Source organism: Schistocerca nitens, chromosome 2 (assembly GCF_023898315.1).
Source record: "Schistocerca nitens isolate TAMUIC-IGC-003100 chromosome 2, iqSchNite1.1, whole genome shotgun sequence".
In the NCBI taxonomy this organism is placed as follows: domain Eukaryota; kingdom Metazoa; phylum Arthropoda; class Insecta; order Orthoptera; family Acrididae; genus Schistocerca; species Schistocerca nitens.
In genome coordinates this window covers 677,347,491-677,370,570 of record NC_064615.1, presented here as the reverse complement: position 1 = coordinate 677,370,570, position 23,080 = coordinate 677,347,491, and the positions used below count along the sequence as shown (strand labels likewise).

The following is a 23,080-nucleotide window of genomic DNA, read 5'->3' as shown; positions in this document are numbered from 1 at the left end:
GCTGGTGGACTATCTCTCTTTTAAAAAGTAGTGAGAAGTGTGATGGGGCGAGTAATGTCTGACCTTATAGCCGAATTGGAATAGAGGCTATTTTATAATTTTTTGCGAGTGAGAGCTACAGATTTCGAATTTTTATTCAATTGCATAAGCCCCTAACTTTCTAAATGTGACAGCTTTTGGGAATAATGCACGTTCATTAAAAATATATCCATAAAGACTCCATTTTCTTTTTCACGTCGTGCACGTTACTTCTTTAAAAAATGGTTCAAATGGCTCTGAGCACTATGGGACGTAACTTCTGAGGTCATCAGTCCCCTAGAACTTAGAACTACTTAAACCTAACTAATCTAAGGACAACACACACATCCATGACCGAGGCAGGATTGGAACCTGCGACAGTAGCAGTCGCGCGGTTCCAGACTGTAGCGCCTAGAACCGCTCGGCCACTTCGGCCGCCTTACTTTTTAAACAGCTCACTTATTTCCTTCCAAGCGCCCAGTCTTTCCTATTTGTTTGTGCTCTTGGAGTTCGCAGTGTCCAATAAACATTCCCGTTCACGAAAAAACTGTCAAATTTAATATAGTCTCTCTATTCCATTGAGCACTCCAATATTTTTAGACACAGTAAGTACATGCCAATTCAACATACAGCAAATCGCTACGGAACCAAAGAACATTCGTCCCGGCATCCACAGTCGTAGGTGGGATCCAAGCCAAACTCACCGCCAGTGCTTTGATCTTACCGTCGGTAATCCTAGCAGCAGCCAAGGCCAACAGCTTCATTGGGTCCGATTTGCCGCCCGTACACACTATGCAAATTTTGGTTGTCGTTCGTTGGCCTTCGTTGGTGTAGCGTATACCTGCCATATTAGACAATCATTAGCACGCTAATTCCGCCGGCCGCGGTGGCCGAGCGGTTCTAGGCGCTCAGTCCGGAACCGCGCGACTGCTACGGTCGCAGGTTCGAATCCTGCCTCGGGCATGGATGTGTGTGATGTCCTTACGATAGATAGGTTTAAGTAGTTCTAAGTTCTAGGGGACTGATGACCTCATAAGTTGAGTCCCATAGTGCTCAGAGCCATTTGAACCATTTTTGAACGCTAATACCAGAGGTGCAGTAATATGAACGGACGACGTTTTCAGTTAACTCTCTAAAACAAAATTTAGTAAATGGCAGTCCGGAAACCGTCTCTGAACATCACTAGCGTCAAAACCTTCTAGGAAACTGTATGCTTGTGACGGTTTTGACACATAAAAAGGAGTTTCTTTCTATTTCCTCTGAACTCTCTAAAATATTATATACGTTATTATATCAAGGCTAGTTCTGTTTATTATTACGCATTTCGCTGACTCATACAGTGGTTTTTCCTCACTCTACTAGGTCAGTACTCATTGTAGCACATCACATCATCACAGAAAGAGTAAAGAAATAAAACATAGTATGTACCCATCAGGGGATGGTAGTTTGTCGCACTAAACTGCAGTGAAGTCTTCATATCTGGCTACATCCCTTAAGCAGGTTCAAATGTTTCAAATAGCTCTGAGCACTATGGGACTCAACTGCTGAGGTCATTAGTCCCCTAGAACTTAGAACTAGTTAAACCTAACTAACCTAAGGACATCACAAACATCCATGCCCGAGGCAGGATTCGAACCTGCGACCGTAGCGGTCTTACGGTTCCAGACTGCAGCGCCTTTAACCGCACGGCCACTTCGGCCGGCTCCTTAAGCAGGAAACGCCCTTTATTTAATAAACAAAGCAGTCTGGATCACTTTTATACTAATTACAAGCAGATTCGGTCATCTTAGTTCATCCTCAAATTTAAGACTAAAACACAAGACTGTTGCTACCACTGGCGTGAGCTGGTGAGCGTTGGTAGACATGCAAACCAGCTGAGGCTGGTGATAGCAGTAGTGACGTAGTTTAATCTTAAATCCGAGGATGAACTAATTTGGCGGAAACCTGCCGTATTTGGTTAATATAAACGTGATGTACGCTGTTTTGTTCAATAAATAATAAAACAAGATCACTGACCTCTCCTGCAACAAAATGCCGCCGTTCCGAATCGTTCTTTTGGTTGACCCACTTTTCGTAGCAGGAGTATATTAAAGACGATGCAGGAAGTCTCTGTCCACACTGACCACGTGCATCGTGTCGCAGAGCATTCATTTACTGTCTATTCAGTGACCAGTTGACCTCAATCTCTGTCGAATAACACACAGCATGAACTGCAGACAGCCTTTTCACGGCGTCTACCCGCGGCCGTCAAGGCAAAGAGGCAGCAACAGAAACCATCGACAAAAGTATAGCCATTGGTGGCGTCAGGCAATACAATACGAGTACTTTTAAAGTCTAGTTAAGAAGCAAAGTTTTCGAGAAATAGAGACATTTATTTATTTGGTTATTATCGAATGCTTGGTTACGGAATTATTGTGCATGTAATAATTCAATAACTATGTCAAAAAGGAAAAATTCGAAAATATGCCAAATCATGCCGACAACTGAGAATAGTCAACGCTTAAATCTGTTAGCCAAAGATGTAATACGTCGCTAAAAATTTCAAGTCAAACTGTAAAGTATCATCGTTGAACGAATTCTTCCAGGAAATTCTTCGTATCAGAAATTTCGATGCTACACTAATGGCCCAAAGAGGATAAGAACCGTACACGTAATTTTTAATATCCATAAACAATACAGTCATCTGAGAGTATATTATTGTTGCACGACGCTCCCAAATTATAGCCCTATTAAAATTACTTGGTATCTAACACATCATGCGTTGGAGCTGGTTTACTCCAATCAGCGCTCAGCATCACGCCCGAACCGTTCGCCATTGCCAAACTGCCACACTAGTTGGTCAGTTCACATGTAGTTCCTTGTCCGGCTTTCTTTCTTGATGGCGCGCGCGCGCGCACGTACGTTTCATGCACAGCGCTAACCAATCACTACTGGATTGTTCCATACAAGAAGCGATTTATCGTCACATATACGGTTATTATAATCACAGAGATCGCCTTGCATTACATAAGCCTCGTACGACATGACGTGAAGCCGAATTTTTTAAGGCTGCAAGTCATCGTTGCGACTGCGACAGTAGAGTCATAAATATAGCAGCACAAATGTAGCCTAGTGGCGAAGTGCAGTGATTAGCGTTTTGACCTGACGTGCAGAAGATCGTAGGTTCGGATCTCGTCAAATAGTGCGAATTCTTTTTTAATTTCTAAATTAATCAAAAGACTGATTATTATTTTTAGTCAGTTAATTAGTCTAAATTATTATTTTTTATTTATGCTAAGCGTCCTTTTCATCATTCTGCAGACTGTTTTATTTGCTTTTATTTTTCTTCGTATCATTCTTTTTTCGTGTGTACTCTGTGTCTCCTATAATCTTCAACCGAATGCCAACGAGGACTGCACTTCGGTTGCTAACGCGGCGGCCAGTGTGAAGATAGTTTCAGCTAATCAGTGATAGCGGGAAATTAGTTTGCTTTTAGTGCTGACACTGAAAATTTTCTATCTTGGGTTTGCTCTCAGAGGTTAGCTCTAATCGCTGTGAGCAAAGCGATCGTGATTTTAGTTCTGCCGCAGATTGTTGACTGCCGTTCTCTCGGATATATTGCACAAGGTGGTGAGTTTAGCACATGAATTTAAATTCAGGCCTACAAACCTCTTCGTCTGCCGCAGTTCGGTCATTCGTCACTTAATATCCGCTGTCAACAGAGTATCTCGAATTTCCGTCATACCTCTTATCGGCCGCTTCCAACATTGCTCCACGGTACACATTAATAGCATTTGTGAAATGATCCTACGTGTTTATGTGTCGCTTATAACCAAGCGGTAGCCAGCAGTCGATGTGGCGACGTGGTAGAGACAAGTGGCACACGTTAACTGCCAAGTAATTGTAATTGGGCTATACCTTATCATTGACGGGGAGTAGGGGCGGCGGGTTACAAAACAAGAACGCGGCCAGTGAATATCGTTTGATGTGCCATCTACGTACAGTGGAAGCATAATTACTGATGTGTGAGGATTGGGATTGGAGTCAACTAAGTCTGCATGACTACATATTTGTGACTTCGTTGCTGTTCACACGTACATGGATGGCTGATGGTTCATAGAAGCAAAGCCAAACTATTTCTCGACCGTTCCACGAGGAAAAAATTAATTCCCAAATCTTTCCGTGCGATATCCGAGTTCTCTTTTTTCTTTATTACGATAGTCGTTTCTCCCTCCGTGGATGAGAGTAAAAAAAATAATTTCGTAATCGGAGAGGAAAGTTGGTGATTGAAGTTTCGTGAAAGATCTCGCCGCAACCAAAACGCCCTTGTTTTAATTATTGCGACTCCAACACCTGTGTGGTACACGAGACACACACTCCCCTATCTTGCGATAATACAAGATAACCGCTCTTTGAACTAAAAAATGGTTCAAATCGCTCTGAGCACTATGCGACTCAACTTCTGAGGTCATCAGTCGCCTAGAACTTAGAACTAATTAAACCTAACTAACCTAAGGACATCACACACATCCATGCCCGAGGCAGGATTCGAACCTGCGACCGTAGCGGTCACGCGGTTCCAGACTGAAGCGCCTTTAACCGCACGGCCACACCGGCCGGCGCTCTTTGAACTTCTGCGATGTCCTCCATCAATCCTATCTGGTAAGAATCCCATACGCCTTAGCAGTATCCCAGAAGATGACGGACAACTATAGTGTAGGCAGTCTCTTTAGTAGATGTGTTGCAGGTTCGGCTAATAAAGCGCAGTCTGGTTCGTCTTCGCCACAACATTTTCTGTGTGATGGTTCCAATTTAAGGTGTTCGTAATAGTGATCCATAGGATTGTCGAATTGATAACCTTTAAAATTGATGATTTTTTTGTGTAACCGAAATGTTGTGGGTTTTTTAGTACTTTAGTACCTTATATTTCTTTATTACTTAGAGTTAGTTGCTTCTTTTCGCACTATACAGAAATCTTGTGTAAATAATTTTGTAATTCGTTTTGATCTTCTGATGACTTTAATAGACGATAAACGACAGCATCATCTGCAGATAATCTAAAAGGCTATTCTGTAGTCTACTACATCATTTATATACTTATAGATGAAGAACCCCCACATATCATCCTTGTATCACTAGATGAGTTCCGTCAATTACTACGAACTGTGGCCTTTCTGAAAGGAAACCAGGAAAGCAGTCCCATATTGAGACGATACTTCATAAGCACGCAGTTTGTTAAAAGCGTCTTGTGAGGAATATGTCAAAAAAAACCTGGAAATCTAAAAATATTGGATTAACTACAGACTTGTCGATAACACTCATTACTTTTCCTGAATAAAGAGCCAGTTGGTTTTTTATTTTTTTTTTCCTCGAAGAAACTGTCACAACATTCGCCTTAACTGATTTGGTGGAGCGGTGGATGACAGGACGGCAGCATAGCAAATTAAACCAAGCTCTTCCTGAATGCGACTGCTATGGACTTGGTCCAATCAGATCTGGCCCAATGGAAAGCGTTGGGCCAACTAGGGGCAGATCTGTATCGGCTGCTATGTCTTATAGTTTAACTTTCTTGGTAAAGATATAACGTTGTAGAAAATTTTGACGCCCATTTTTAATTTTAAGATAAGAAATTGTAGGTTAATCTGTTGGTCCGGTGTTTTCAATAACTGAAAGAAAGAGTACATTTTATCCATGCTCGGCCTGTTACTCAGAAAGCCACGGCGGTGAAATTGCAATTGCGTAAACTAAGATGAAACAGCGACAACATTTCAGTATCGATCAGTATGCATTTTCAAAGCTCGCATCTCATTTCACGTGGATTTTAAACAGCATGCAAACAGTTGTTTGTGTTACACATTACAACGCTCAAATCAAATATCATCCATACTATGGCATTAACATAATGCATTAGAAATATTGATAGAATGTCATGAAAACGTTACGAACTTGCAAACTTTCAAATCTTAATGGCCTACGAAAGATTCGAAATTGTATGTTGATGTGAAGAAAAAAATAACAAGTTCATATTTATTAACTTCTTAAATACGTGGCTCTGTAACCGCAGTCTGTGCTGCACATTGCTGCTTTGGTGTATGGCAGTAAGTCGTTCGAAATGCACTGGCGTAGGAAATTTTCATAACCTTTTTTTTATTTTTTATTTATTTATTTATTTTACGGCAACAGGAGAGGAGGTGGTTCGTGATCATCAGACTGCCCTGAAGCAATTTCTTGCCTCGTTGGGGAGAGACCGAATCGCAGTACCGCTAACAGTACCACTGCTCTGTGAGTTCGAAGTCAGCCCTCAGATTGGTAACAGGTTTGATTAAATTTGACCACTGCATCGTAAATTCAGTTAGGGTCATCTAATCACTGAGATAGAGCTCCGAAACGCGGCGTGTATATAGTGTGGTTAGAAACAGGCTGCAAGGTTTGTAAGGGTATTGGAGGGTGCGTTCTGCTGAGAAATAATTTTTAAGAAAAAATTCGATACGTTGCGTCGTTTCTGAGTTAATTAACACTGAAGTTAGCCCATCAGGCCGTTAAACGAGCAAATTCAAGCAGCCCGGCAAAGACAGTGTCGCCAAATGTGTTTCTAGTGTGCTTTCCTAAAGCCGCTCAAGACACCTATACAAAAACTAGATGTGGGACAGCAGTAAGAATCTAATCCGAGCCAAATGCTGAGCATTCTCATGCGCTATCACGTACGCAGTGCCAACAACTGACACTTACGGTAACTCGTGGGCCGCTTCAATTAGCGTGCGCAACGGCCTGACTGGCTAACTTCAGCGCTAACTAAATCATAAACGGGCCAACGTATCGAATTTTTTAATAGTTATTTCTCAGCACAACCTGCTCTATGACACTCTTAAAAACTTTTGGACTGGTTCTAGCCACCCTGTATTTTCATGAACTGCAGACAGCGTTACACACTTTTGCGAATACTAAAAACAGCTTGCAAGCTGGGAATCAACCTAGCATTCCCCAATGACTGCAGAGACTCTTGTTCGGAAAGCTAGCTGCGTCATAGCATGAATCGTACACAGGCCGAGCCTGACGCTCGTCCCCAGGGCGTTAGGTGGGCTATCGGCAGGAAGCGATTGTCTTTAATGGAAGTCGAACCACTGAATGCAGCGCGGCACTGGCCGTTCTCTTCCTCAGCTGGGCGTCTGCGGCGCGCTCTTGAATGATCGAGCAGATCTGGAACGTGTCTGGCTTGCAGATAGCTTTCTCTGGGTAAATGATCTTGTTGTTTACTTTTATTTGATTTATAGCTGATGTATATGAAGCTTCAAATTAAAGCAGTCAGAGAAGTATTGTTTTTTATAGCTGATTCCTTAGTTCGTAGAGTACAACTTAATTTCGGTGTGGCAGAAGATAAGCCATAACAAGCAATGTAAAATGAGGTTTGCTCACAATCTCTACCTGCACAACGCTCTTGTACATTCAGTTTCTGCCAAGTTTTTACATGCTGCTCAGCATCACATAAACGATGCGCCTCATGACCCGATGTACACCTGCATTAAATGCATTTCAAAGTTGACCAAGGTACACCCATCAGTTCACATCCTCAGAAAGGGCGTTTACTTTTTCGGCAGAAAAGCACACGCTGGAAACTTGTTGTGCTGTACGAAATAGCAAATAATATAATCTGTGATTTTCGTTTTCAATAAGAAGTGCACAAACAGCCCATATGTATAAATGCTTGGACTTCCACGACGATTGTCAATTTGAATAAAATCCTTTTGGGAGCTAGGCCTCGTCATTATGAAACTCTAAAACAAGTATCAACCCGAGGTTTCGATCGTTTTTGAAGTCGTCCTCTTCAGCAGTTTAGTGCCTTTGAAGAAGGCCTTTACAAATACAGTCGAAACTTCGGTTTTATATTTGCTTCAGCGTTTCTTAATGACGCGGTCCAACACCCATCCAGAAGGATTTTACACAAGCTGATACGTAGTTGAAAGGGACCATAGAAGCATTCTCTCTAAAAACAGGTTCGCACGCTTCGCCTTACACGGACCTTCTGCCCGTTGTCCGCACCAGTAGATGAAGTCGATCAAGCATCGTAGATTCGTAAACAGAAGAGCATATGCATAATTATGTCTTGATTCGTAATCTACCTATTTATCGACATGATGGTGCACATCAAAATTCTCAGTATTAATGGTAATTTAACATTTAACATGATGCTTGAAATGTGCACCTGTTATGTCGGTATCATCTGTCATGACTTCGTATGTGGACGGTATCCCTCATGCGAATATTCTATAACTGGTGATTTTCTTAAGAGATGTCAGGAATTTCGTCAATTTTTACTCATTGCAGGCAACAATTTTCACTCGTTACAGCTAATCCTGCTGTTTATTCGAATTCTTGTACCACGAAGGATTCATCAGAAATGAATGAAATGTAGTTCACGTGCGAGGGGCCTTCAATAAGAAATGCAACGTGTTTCTTTCTCGGTCAATTGCGGCTGAAAAAACGCGGAATTTTTTGTGGAACACCGTGGTATATGTTTTCGTGATGTTTCGATAGATGGCGCGGCATTACCTAGCCCTTGAAATGGCGTCTGTAACGAAGGTGAGTTCCAAGCTGAGAGCTGTCATTGAGTTTCTTTTGGGGGAAAACCAGACCCCCCGAAAATATTCAAAGGCGCTTGCACATTGTCTACGGAAGCGTGGCAGTGAACAAATTCACGGTAAGTCGTTGGAGGAGGCGTCTCCCATCATCGCAGCAAGATCGTGCAAACCTTCCAATCCGCTGCGTGCCTGCGAGCCGCACACCGCTGTGACTCCTGCAGTGTTGGCTGGAACGAGCGATCACTCTCATTCGAGGTGACCGACGGATCATAACCAAACACCTGGCTGCTCACGTGAACGTCTCTGTTGTTGGAGCTGACATTCTCGTCCACCAGTTGGGGTACTCAAAGGTGTTGCCCGTTGGGTTTCTCGCTGCCTTAACAGAAGACCGTAAAGAGCAACGGAGGACAATTTGTGCGCGATTACTTGCGCGTTTGAGGTTGATCGTGACAATTTTTTGTTGAACACCATCACAGACGATGAAACGTTGGTTCATCACTTCGAACCAGAAACAAAATGGCACTCCATGGAGTGCCGCCACACCATCTCTCCTCCGAAGAGGAAGTTCAAAGCTGCACCCTTAGCCGGTAAAATAATGGAGACGGTCTTCCAGAACTCTGAAGGGGTTATTATGTTTGATGTCTTCCCCCATGGTGCAATGATCAACTCTGAAGTGTATTGCACTAACCTCAGGAAATTGAAGAAACGACTTCAGCGTATTCGTTGGCACAAAAAGGCAAACGAACTTCTCCTTCTTCATGCCAACGCAAGGCCTCAAAACAATTCTGCGCAACCGAGAGGAGCTCACAAAACTTAACTGGTCTGTTCATCCTCTTCCACCCTACAGCCTGGATCTTGCACCTTCCGAATTCCACCTGTTTCCCCCAATGAAGGATGCACTCGGGAACAGTACGTGGATGGTGGGGATGTCATTGTTGTAGCAATACGTTGGCTCCGACGACGATCAGGAGAGCGGTACTGTGCAGGCATGCAGGCCGTCCAAGTACGTGGCGTGGTGCCGTCACATTGAACGGAGATTATGTTGAAAAATATGATTTTGTAGCCAGAAGAGTTGGAATAATATGGTGTATTGGAATCATGAATATAATCAATCTGCTTTCAGAAAATCAAGAAAACTGTGTGCCATTACTTTGAAAGTGAAGGTGAGGAATGATGTCCTATAATACTGATAAAAATAGAGATATCTTTTACCTGAATCTGAATGACACTTCGACGAGCGTCGCGGGAGAAACGTTGCAGTATATCAATGAGCTTTACAGACGCGGATCTAATGTGAGGATCACGAGGGTAACGACCCCAGAAAAGGACAATTTGCCAAAACCATTTATACTTTTACATATTTCAGTTTTCAATTTTCGCACCGATTTAGGAGAGTAAAGTGGTGAAAATTGCAACGAATTGTACTTCTTGTGTCTTTCTCTGAGAGCTAGCCCACGTGAATGGGCTTTCAGTCTTACTACGGGCTACAGAGAACGTCGCAGCCAGCTAAATGTGCCCACTTACAGCCTGACTGTGCTTCCTGATAAGAAAATATCTAGTATTGTTCGTGACCAAGGAAGTTCAGTGAGGCAAAGCAGGAAGGGAAAGACCTCTCACTAATGTAAAAAAAAAACACCATAAAGACTGGTCGTTTTCAAACGCAGGCAGAGACTACGGAGACAGTGTTCCCCCATTCACACGTTCGAAAGCCATAGTACGCAGACATATCTTAACAAACTTAGTGCTAAGTGAATTAGTGATAACGGCAAATGCATTCTTCGATTTTATATAGTATAAATTATGACACTGTCTCTGATCACATCTTATATTTGATCCTGCGGCATAAATCGGCACCACTGATGCGTTGTGCTTTCTCGTGCAGTATTCGTCGTCGCCAGGCCACGACACATGAAGGTCAATGCTCCTCTTAAGAGCTATACCATGCACAAATGGACATGGCTGTTGAAAGAGTGCGACTTTTAGCCTCGGAGCTACCTAATAGTTCGTATTTTTCTAGTGGTATCACCATATCTGTGAATTCGCACATTATACTGAGGTGACAAAAGTCTTTAGAAACGATATGCACATATATACATGGCGGTAGTGTCGCGTACACAAGGTATAAAATAGCTGTGCAGTGTCGGAGCTGTCATCTGTACACAGGTGATTCATGTGAAAAAATTTCAGACGTGATTATCGCCGCACGACGACAATTAACAGACTTTGAATGTGGAATTGCAGTTGGAGCTAGACGCATGGGTCATCCCATTTCGGAAATCGTAAGAGATTTCAATATTCCGAGATCCACAACGTCAAGAGTGTGCCGAGAATACCAGATTTCGGGCATTACCTGTCACCAAGGACAACACAGTAGCTGACGGCCTACACTTGTCGATCGATAGCGTCAGCGTTTGCGGAGATGTCAGTGCTACCAGACAAGCAACAGTCGTGAAATACCCGCAAAAATCAATAGGAGAGGTACAACGAACGTAACCGTTTGGACAGTGCGGCGAAATTTGGCGATAATGGATTATGGGAGCAGACGACCGACATGAGTGCCTTTGCCAACAGGACGACATCGCGTCTCCTGTGCTCATGATCATACCGATTGGACTCTAGACGACAGGAAAACAGTGGCCTGGTCAGATGAGTCCTGATTTCAGCTGGTAAGAGCTTTTGGTAGGGTTGAGTGTGGCACAGACCCCACGAGGCCATGAACCCAAGGCATTTAGTTCCATAATGTTGTGGGCTGCGTTTTCATCGAGTGGACTAGGTCCTCTGGTTATGTTTGGCTTCCTGAAGACCATTTTCAGCCATTCATCGCCTTCATGTTGCCAAACAACGATGGAATTTTTATGGATGACAATGCACCGTGTCTCAAAAATGGCTCTGAGCACTATGGGACTCAACTGCTGTGGTCATTAGTCCCCTAGAACTTAGAACTACTTAAACCTAACTAACCTAAGGACAGCACACAACACCCAGCCATCACGAGGCAGAGAAAATCCCTGACCCCGCCGGGAATCGAACCCGGGAACCCGGGCGTGGGAAGCGAGAACGCTACCGCACGACCACGAGATGCGGGCACCGTGTCTCCCAACCACTACTGTTCGCTATATGTTTTTAAAACATCCCATCGAACATTTATGAGACATAATCGAGAGGTCAATTCGTGTACAAAACCCTGTAGTGGAAACACTTTCGCAATTATGGACGCCTATAGAGATGGCATGGCTCAGTATTTCTGCACGGGCTTCCAACAACTGGTTGTGTCCATGTGACGTCGAGTTGCTGCACTGCGCCGGGCAAAAGGAGGTCCGACACGTTATCAGGAGGTATCTCGTGATTTTGCCAACCAAGGGCTCACACACACAGGATCAACAGGAACACCACTTACTAAATTTGTGAGTTTGTTCAGGGACATTTCCTGACTATTTTGGTGTAAGGAACCTGTCATCTCGGGTGGCACGTTACAGCATAATTCCATGTACATCCAGCACCCCACTATACCCACGTTGTATCTATATTATACTAAATATACGTGTACAACAGCACAGATGTTGACAGTGTGCCGTGGTGTCTCGTGTTCGGAAACAAACTTAAACCATTCACTCGCTGTACAGGGCGTTTGAAAAAGAACTCCCTAGTTTTAAGTATATTATTATTGGGGAAATTAATAAAAAATTACATCAATGAGTGCGTATCATGAAAGAGAATTCCTTCAAGTTTTGTTTAATGTTAGTAGACGTCACCGTGGGATCCATTTGTTGCCCCTCACACGTTGAGACGATATTCCACTTCTCGCCACGTATTCACCAACATTTCAGGTGTAACTGCTACAACTGCTCGACGATTCTTTCCCGTAAATGATTGATGTCTCTGATCTATTCACTGTACACAACATTTTTCATGTGGCCCAAAAGAAAAATTCCAGTGTGGTTAAGTCTGGGCTTCGTGGTGGCCAAGGTATTGGGCCAGCCCTGCCTATCCTCCTACCTGGAAAGCGAGTGACTCTTTCGAAAGCGTGTGTCAAAGAGTCACACGCAGGTGGTTCACCACCAAACAGACGTGTAAAATCATGTTACACTGTTATAACTGACTCATTTTTCACAAGCTAAATGACACACTGCTCTTTCTGTTGCGAAATACACATTGTTGCTGAGTTGCTCTGCACTGCACTGCACGCCCACTGGACTGAACTGAGGCAACAGAGTAAAAAAACTACACTGGTGCTGTCTAAAGGTCAAGCAGACCTGCCAACTGCAGGGGAGCCACAAACTAGAATAGCGTATGTCACTTTGTACAGGTTCTAGGACACATTAAAGCTAGAGAGTTCTTTTTCAAACTCCCTGTATTTGCTGTAAACAACAGTACTGCCCACTCTGCTCTTCGCCCTCGAGTCTGCATTCAGTGCTACTTGGTTATGTCTCGGTTTTTCTTCCGACAGTGTTAGTTGTATATTGACAGTAAGACACAGGAGTATGGATAGGCATGCTGGTCAAGAGTTGGTTGATATGTATGTCGTGTCTGGGTTCACTGTATCCAATGGAAGAGCGGCACAATGACAGTACACTGGTCTGTTTCGGCAGCAACGGCAAGAGATGCATTGCCACGTTGGATAAAGTGCTTGCACCATAAGTTTTATACAGTTTGACAAAACATTACTTGGTGACCAACAGAGCTGTTTTCAATTGTTCTGATGACGGCCAATGGTGGCCAATACAGATTAAAGATATAAAACAATTCTGTGATTTTGTTAAATAAAATATCAAATGAACGATATTGTATTGTGAATCACCGTGCCTTGTCTCCTCGACTGATCGTCTGCGAATCTTCCTGATGTGGCTTGTAATCAAATTGTGTGCCTGCTTAGTATCACCACAGTTTTGCATTGAATTCATCATTTCCTCTCAAAATGGAGACAGTTCATAGTAATTGACGGGAAGTTCATTTAGTGAAATCGAAGTGACACCTGGGATACGCCGATGAAGTATTGCAGTCCCTCTGCTGTTATTAACCTAGATAAACGACACTTGGAGACATCTGAGCAACCCTGTAACATCGTTTGCAGATGGCGCTGTCGTTTACCGTCCACTAAAGTCCTCAGAATATCAAAACGGACAGCAAAATTATTTAGACAAGGTATCTGCATACTGCGGAAAGTAAAAAAAAAGTGAGGTCCTTTAAAAAAAATTCCATTATATTTCTGTTACACGGTAAACTGCGCATATTTAAAGGTTATTGATTCAAGTAAATATGTAGGAATTATAATTACAAACACGCGGGAATATTCACATAGAAAACGTCGTAGAAAAGGCGGACCAAAAAGTGCCTTTTATGGACAGAACACTTACAAGATGCAACAAACGTACTAAAGAGACTGGCCATACTACGTCTGCCCGTCCCGTTGTGGAGTATTTCTGCGCAGTGTGGGATCCTTACTGGATAGGACTGACGAGGATATCGAAAAAGTTAAAAGATTGGCAGCTCGTCATGTATTATCGCGAAGCAGATGAGGGAGAGTCATAAATATGATAAGCGAGTCGAGGTGATAATTATTAAAATTTTCTTTGTTTTTAGTCGTTTACCAAAGTTTCTCTTACCAAGCTTATGCTCCGAATGTTAAAATATGTTGTTGGTTGCTACATACAAAGGGAAAAGTGACCACGAATTCATGGAAATCAGAGCTCGCACGGGAAGATTTAGGTGTTCCTTTCTCCCACGTGCTATCAGAGAGTGGAACGGTCGAGAAATAGTCTGCCAAACAAATGTGAACTGCAGAGTTGTCATGCTGATGTAGTTGTCAAATTCCACCACACCTGCCTCAGAACAGTATCCCACTGTAATCGACAGAATCCTCCGCGGATGGTCTCTGAGGTAGTGTAATAAGTCAGACGTGGTCACGTGGACAGCCCCGGTGACACAATGTTTTCGACACCGACACTCGTCTGACAGCGCGACTCTCCGGCCGGAGAAGCAGCCTGGCAGGAGGAGACAGCGCGTGCGCGGCACTCACCAGCTCGACCGCCTTGAAGGCGACGCTCCTGTTGCAGGCCATGGCTGGCTCGCGACTGACGCACGCCCGCGACGCCGGCTGTGGCTACCTAGGCTGGCTGGAGGTGGGAGGCGCCCGCCGCCGTGCCTTCTGCACGCCGCACGTTGCAAAGTACCCCTCCTCTCCCCTCCCCTCCCCTGACCTTCGCAGCTGCACCGGCTAGGCACAGCTTAATTACACATTCGCAACAAAAAGTTACAAAATCATGTAGGAACCTTACCCCCTTAAGTAGGTATGTTTCGTGTGCGCTCCTCTGCCTCAGCGGATAACTTTCCCTGGACTCACTCGTTAAAACATTTCTTAGTTGACTTAAGTTTATGAACAAAACCTACAGTGGATTAGGATCTAATAGAAGTAACAGACCACAGGCGTAATCCGTGAGTGGTGTTAACGTTACGTTAGAATGTATTACAGAAGAAAATGAAATTTTATTTTCACGTAATTGTAAGTCGTTTTCTGTGTGAATTGCTTTAAAACATGGTGCTACACAGCGAGGAACTTCACATTTGGCACGCCAATAAGACGTCTCTCATTGTTAAAGCTGACAGTGGCTCAGAAAGGAGTTCAGTAGATAGCAAGCCCAATAATTTAATTTTATGCTTAAATACTGGTAGCCACGAAAACAAAAAATAAAGAAATAATAAGTAAATAATAAAAATTGCTCTCTATTTAAAACTAATGTGCCTTTACTATCTCTCATATAGAAACGTAACGACTATTCGTGGTACTGCAAAATCTTACTTTCTCTTACCAAAAACCTTACGTCGGTATGTTGAATCAATTATGAATATGTGGACGGTCCACTTTATGTCAAACGCCCTACTTATTTTTACTTTTACTATAAATTCTTTAATTTTTCTGGACATCGTACATCGAGTCTCTTATTCTCTTATTCGAATTTGATGACTATTAATGGAGTACTGTTCTGCTTGTGGAACACGTTAGTAATACATCGAATTACTTTTATTTGAATTGGCTCTGTGCCATTCATCAGTTCCCCTTACGGCATGCCTCAAAGGCGAATATTAATTAAGAGTTTGTAGATAAGCATTTTGTGCCAACGGCCCAGCCACAGTGGTAATATCTGTTCCCGTCAGATCACCTAAGTTAAGCTCTGTTCGGCTTGGCTAGCACTTGGATTGGCGACCATTCGGGTGTGCGGAGCGCTGTTGGCAAGAGGGATGACTTCTTTAAGAAGTAGCTGCTCCGATCATGAAAACTGACAACGGCTGGGAGAGCGGTGTGGTGACCACATGCCCCTCCATATCCCCATCTAGCGACGCCTACCGGCTAAGGACGACACAGTGGTCGGTGGGTACCGTTGGGCCTCTCGAGGTCTGTTCGGACGGAGTTCAAATGGCTCTGAGCACTATGGGACTTAACTTCTAAGGTCATCAGTCCCCTAGGACTTAGAACTACTTAAACCTAACTAACCTAAGGACATCGCACACATCCATGCCCGAGGCAGGATTCGAACCTGCGACCGTAGCGGTCGCGTGGTTCCAGACTGTAGCGCCTAGAACCGCTCGGCCACCCAGGCCGGCTCAGACGGCGTAGATTAGCATTTTGCAATTTACCCTCGCCCTTTACAAGTGTCTTTTCAGATTTCCTCCGGTGGATAATACACGGGCATTTGCTGCACATACTTCAGTAATGTTGTGATTCTGTAGTTTAATATAATTTCGGACAGCTGCTTCAAAATGTTGTAGCTCTGTAATTCAGTAGATAATACATCACAGTTTACTACATTTGCCACTATAGAAAAAGTAGTAGTACCAGTTTCAAAGTTGGCACTCTTATGTACTGATTGCATTTATTGTGTCATTGAATACGCAGTTATGAATCCCAGTTTCTCTCTCAACGACGAAAATCGCTCAACATTGGTGTTCCAATTGCATACACTGGTGTACGAAACTTAAAGACGATAGTAAATTTTGTATGATGTGTCACTGGGATATACATATTGAGAATTGCTACGATGTAGTACGAAAGGTAACTGTAAGAAATACGAAATGAGACGATCAGGGATGACACTTCTATTCTAAGTCAGTAATTACACTGAAATCACGGCGATTCATGACGGTCCTGTGGACATTAGTGAAGGTGGGACATGGTTGGTAAGTTACAGTCGGTTGGTGGATGTGGACGTGCTGCAGTACGCCTCCCCAACGCATCCCACACATGCTCGGGCAGGCAGAGAAACGGGCAGGCAAGTCCACTCGCAGAATATCTTCTCGTATCAGGAGCTTCTCCATCTGCGTTCACGCATTGTCATCCATAAAAATGAAGTCAGGGCCGTATGCACCCGTGAAAAGAGGTTCAAAAATGGCTCTGAGCACTGTGGGACTTAACTGCTGAGGTCATCAGTCCCATAGAACTTAGAACTACTTAAATCTAACTATCCTAAGGACATGCCCGAGGCAGGATTCGAACCTGCGGCCGCAGCGGCCGCGCGGTTCCAGACTGTAGCGCCTAGAACCGCTCGGCCACCCCGGCCGGCTGAAAAGAGGCTCACGGGGATGGCGTACAGTCTCACAATAATGGTGACCGATGAGTGTGCCGTATTCAAAGATGTAGAGGTCAGTACACCCATGCAACAATATGTCACGTCACACCGTAACACCTGTACCACCATGTTCGGCAACGTTCCTAGGTCCATTACGTGTTCCCACCTCTCGCGGTGAGGTTATGCCTAATATTGTCGAATATGATGGATCTGGTGGCGCAGGTGTTATGTTGTGAGGAATCATAATGTTGCATTGGTGTACTGACCTCCAAATCTTTAAACAGAGTGCACTTACAGACCAACGTTATTGTAAAACTAATCTTTCGCCAACCGCGTCTTTTCAGGGGTACGTTTGGCCCTGACTTCATTTTTATGAATGTCAATACGCGGCGGCAGCCAACTGTGCAGGTGGAGGACCTCCTGGAACGAGAGAATATTCGGCGAGTGGACTGGCCTGCCCGTTCCACCGACTTAAATCCCATCGAGCAGGTGTGGTTTGCATTGGGAAGACGCATTGCAGCAAGTCCACATCCACCAACGGCAATGCAGCAGTTGTGGAGGAATTGAACGCCGCTACCACAGGAACTCCTTACCAATCATCTGGCCAGCACTGGAGCATGTTAGCCGGCCGCGGTGGTAGAGCGGTTCTATGCGCCTCAGTCCGGAACCGCGCGACTGCTACGGCCGCAGGTTCGAATCCTGCCTCGGGCATGGATGTGTGTGATGTCCTTAGGTTAGTTAGGTTTAAGTAGTTCCAAGTTCTAGGGGACTAATGACCTCAGATGTTAAAGCCCATACTGCCCAGAGCCTTTTTTTATTTTTATTTTTTTTAAATAGCATGTCGCAGAGAATATTGCTGGCCGTGGTGATGGAATCCCCTGTTAAGAACCATATGCCATCTTTAGTAATTTCTACGGGACCATCGTGAATTATTGCCCTTGAATAAAAGGGTCTTTCCTGATTGTCTCAATGCCTATTCTTTCAGTTATATTTTCTACTGTACTGCAATATTTCTTTCTATGTTTGGTCAAAGTTTCATCAAGCTGTGTTACTTGGCAGTACTGATCATGCGAAAGTTACTTTCGTCCTCAAGGTCTGCATGCCAGTGTACACGCTGGCTGAGATTATTTTTAAATGCCAACAGTCAATTGCCCCTTATGCTCTTGTACTGCTATGTACATCAACGACTATTTTGTTACGTTTATAGAAGCTTCTGTGAACGTCCCTGGAAACATAACAACGAGTATTGGCCCAGCAAATCGCTGTTATGAGGCATCCATTTTACTCTAAAAGCGTGTAACAGCTTGTAACAGTGAGTAACAGTTTGCACCGTTCCCGGCGGACCGCTTAGTCACAGAGCTGCTAAGGAGCGTCCAGCGCGTCATGAATCGTCTTCTTAGCATTGTAATGGTTTGTTCCGAGCGAGACTAGTGATCACCTGTTTTGCGTCACTGAAAGACTCTCGGCGCCGACAGCCTGCTTTGACACGGGAACTGTGCAGCAGCTCGTCCATCACAGCCTGGCTGGGGCGGTGCCTGTGTCGTAACTCACGTACATGGACGCACACGCATGCGCTATCACACGCGCTCCGTGACTTTCTCCTGCCGCTGCGATAGTGCGTGCCGCAACACCATCCCGCGAGAACGTGCGCACCCGCCCGCAACTCAACGCAGATGTCACAGTATCGCTAATTTTCACAAATCTCGTGGTGCAGCCACCGCCACGATCAGCTGACACTCCACTGGACACAGGACCTATTGAGAACTTAACACCGACTAGATCCGAGTAGCTAAAGCATAACCGTTAACCAACCACCAGAATGCATTTCACTCTCCAGCGGAGTGTGCGCTGATTTGAAACTTCTTGGCCGATTAAAATTGTGTGGCGGACCGGGATTCGAACCTATGAGGTTTGCCTCGGGAAGTAGGAGGAAGCTACTGGTAGAAGTAAGGCTGTGAGAGCGGGTCGTGAGTGATGCTTGGACAGTCCAACCTGTACCTGAAAAATACTTGAAACAAATACTTTCCGTGGCGCAGTGATCGTAGAGGTTCAGTTTGTTCAAAAAATGGTTCAAAAGACTCTAAACACTATGGGACTTAACATCTGAGGTCATCAATACCCTAGACTTAGAACTACTTAAACCTAATTAACCTAAGAACATCACACACAACCATGCCCGAGGCAGGATTCGAACCTGCGACCAAAGCAACAGCGCGGTTCCGGACTGAAGCGCCTAGAACCGCTCGGTCACAGCGGCCGGCGGTACAGTTTGTTTATAATGCCTTTTCTCAATACAGCCGCCCCATCTATCAACAGCCAATTGGGGCTGAGAGCTCCATGCTATCATTGTATGAAAATATTTTGAAAAGCTGCAACCAGAATACCATGGAAAGGTGCAAGCCGCATCACAGAAAATATCTTCCAGATGTTTCGGCTTTCAGGTTTAAGGCTGCCGTTTTACATCGATAATAAATAAAAAAATTACTGATATGTCTGTATCTAGCTCCATAGGAGACGACATATTGAAGCAATCATTAGCTAGAATCTATCGGCAATTAATCCAACTCGCTCGTAAGCGTCATATGATAACCAAAGAACCTCACACAAATTAGTCGCAATTTTGAAGAAATGTCCAGGCAAAGATTTTACTTACAAATATCATCGATTTGGCTAAGAAATACAAAGTAAAAGTGATTCTTTTAGCTTTATGCGAAGTGCATAGTCAAATATGGCACCCAGAAATTTAGGCAAAGAACGACTATTCTTTGGAACTGGGAACCGGCCGGATTGGCCGTGCGGTTCTAGGCGCTACAGTCTGGAACCGAGCGACCGCTACGGTCGCAGGTTCGAATCCTGCCTCGGGCATGGATGTGTGTGTGATGTCCTTAGGTTAGTTAGGTTTAATTATTTCTAAGTTCTAGGCGACTGATGACCTCAGACATTAAGTCGCATAGTGCTCAGAGCCATTTGAACCATTTTTTTTTTTTTTGGAACTGAGAGGGAAAAAACACTACTATTACGAGAAAGTCCATAAATATTATAAAAGTCGACCAAGCTTTGCGACCAGATGGAAATTTATCCTTCACGCTAAAGACAGTATCATTTTTTTTTTTTGTCTTGTTGGACACTTGACATTTTTTCCTCGCCAGACTCAAGGGCACTTATATACAAGAATTTATGGACAATTTGTCATTGCAAAATCTGTGTGTTAAATCTCATTTAGAAACCAGATAAAGACGACGATGGACAACTATTTGTGAGCGATTCTCGAGATGGGTTAAGAACGGAAAATGACGATGAAGGGTTAGCATTCAAGTTAATAACGCAATCACCTGATGCAGTAAGACAGTTGGGAAAAATCATGCAAAGTTACAAAGAAAATATACTTAAATGCAACTGTTTCAAGACTATGCTTGAGTGTGCAGCAGTGACAAAGCATTGTTGAATGTAAATGTAAGAAAATAAAATTATGTTTTGTATATCACATCTAACTTTATTATAAACACAGGATAATTAACAAAAACTGAGCAAGTCACTTTCACTACAAAAAATTTGAAAAATCATTCATATTATTACGTTAATGTCGTATGTTCACTTTCTTGTAATACACGTGAAATTCTCATTTTGGGAAAAAACTTAAATCCTTTGGTAGTTATAGAAAAAAAAGGTCCCAGGTTCAAGTCCCATTCCGGCAAGCAGTTTTAATCAGCCAGGAAGTTTCATTAACTAACCTTTTATCCATTTTAACCAAACAAGTCCAGTGAATATTATGCTACAAAATTCATTCTGGAGAGTAACATCAATCATAATGCTCAAATAACATTATACGACCAGCAGCAGTTAAATTGGAGGTGACTGCTGGGTTGGAGGGGCACACTCCTTTCGTATGACGAATGTAAGTTTGGCGTGTCACGTGACAGATGATGTCAGATCTATCGCATCGGCGCGACTGAAGAGCCTAGAGGGCCAGATCGCGGGTGTTCAGTGCGTGGAACACTAAATCTTCAAGGTGGTGCAGGCACTTCACTCATCACGTGCCACAGTGTCCCTGAATATCCCTGTTCCGGCAAGAGCGTCGCCGCCAAAGACAACTGTTGCATACTACTTCCCAGATTTTGCGAATTGTAGCATCGAGTGAGCGGTCCACAAAGCAGCAAATCATTCGCAAATTAAAAATTGTGAAGAGCAACCGGTGAACAACTGCAAACGTCCCCATCACAGGATGCATAATCCATCACTCCACACCTGAAGTTCTAACATATTACGTGTGCATGAAAACTGTCATTTGACGAACTAAGCACTGAAAAAGATTACCTGGGACTCGTTGATACAAGCGGGTATGATGGTACTATTACATCGAAAACCACATGAGGGGTTGCATTCTGCTTGCCAGCAGACCATTCATCTACCTCTACGTTTGCACATATTCTCCGCATGCCACCCTACGGTGCAAACCGAAAGGTACCATGTTCCACAGCTACTCATTTCCATTGCTGTTCCACTCGCAAGTACAGCGAGGGAAACGACCGTCTACACTCCTGGAAATGGAAAAAAGAACACATTGACACCGGTGTGTCAGACCCACCATACTTGCTCCGGACACTGCGAGAGGGCTGTACAAGCAATGATCACACGCACGGCACAGCGGACACACCAGGAACCGCGGTGTTTGCCGTCGAATGGCGCTAGCTGCGCAACATTTGTGCACCGCCGCCGTCAGTGTCAGCCAGTTTGCCGTGGCATACGGAGCTCCATCGCAGTCTTTAACACTGGTAGCATGCCGCGACAGCGTGGACATGAACCGTATGTGCAGTTGACGGACTTTGAGCGAGGACGTATAGTGGGCATGCGGGAGGCCGGGTGGACGTACCGCCGAATTGCTCAACACGTGGGGCGTGAGGTCTCCACAGTACATCGATGTTGTCGCCAGTGGTCGGCGGAAGGTGCACGTGCCCGTCGACCTGGGACCGGACCGCAGCGACGCACGGATGCACGCCAAGACCGTAGGATCCTACGCAGTGCCGTAGGGGACCGCACCGCCACTTCCCAGCAAATTAGGGACACTGTTGCTCCTGGGGTATCGGCGAGGACCATTCGCAACCGTCTCCATGAAGCTGGGCTACGGTCCCGCACACCGTTAGGCCGTCTTCCGCTCACGCCCCAACATCGTGCAACCCGCCTCCAGTGGTGTCGCGACAGGCGTGAATGGAGGGACGAATGGAGACGTGTCGTCTTCAGCGATGAGAGTCGCTTCTGCCTTGGTGCCAATGATGGGCGTATGCGTGTTTGGCGCCGTGCAGGTGAGCGCCACAATCAGGACTGCATACGACCGAGGCACACAGGGCCAACACCCGGCGTCATGGTGTGGGGAGCGATCTCCTACACTGGCCGTACACCACTGGTGATCGTCGAGGGGACACTGAATAGTGCACGGTACATCCAAACCGTCATCGAACCCATCGTTCTACCATTCCTAGACCGGCAAGGGAACTTGCTGTTCCAACAGGACAATGCACGTCCGCATGTATCCCGTGCCACCCAACGTGCTCTAGAAGGTGTAAGTCAACTACCCTGGCCAGCAAGATCTCCGGATCTGTCCCCCATTGAGCATGTTTGGGACTGGATGAAGCGTCGTCTCACGCGGTCTGCACGTCCAGCACGAACGCTGGTCCAACTGAGGCGCCAGGTGGAAATGGCATGGCAAACCGTTCCACAGGACTACATCCAGCATCTCTACGATCGTCTCCATGGGAGAATAGCAGCCTGCATTGCTGCGAAAGGTGGATATACACTGTACTAGTGCCGACATTGTGCATGCTCTGTTGCCTGTGTCTATGTACCTGTGGTTCTGTCAGTGTGATCATGTGATGTATCTGACCCCAGGAATGTGTCAATAAAGTTTCCCCTTCCTGGGACAATGAATTCACGGTGTTCTTATTTCAATTT

At 44.6% G+C, this 23,080-nt stretch overlaps 1 protein-coding gene across 1 annotated transcript in view; it reads right to left on the bottom strand.

The window, feature by feature from the left end:
* Positions 1-14,631, bottom strand: part of LOC126235241 (BUD13 homolog) — a 213,049-nt gene extending 198,418 nt beyond the window's left edge. Inside the window, exon 1 of the mRNA XM_049943972.1 lies at positions 14,590-14,631. Within this exon, the coding sequence (XP_049799929.1) occupies positions 14,590-14,631 (42 nt within the window). The remainder of the gene's footprint in view (positions 1-14,589) is intronic.
* Positions 14,632-23,080: the final 8,449 nt, after the last annotated feature.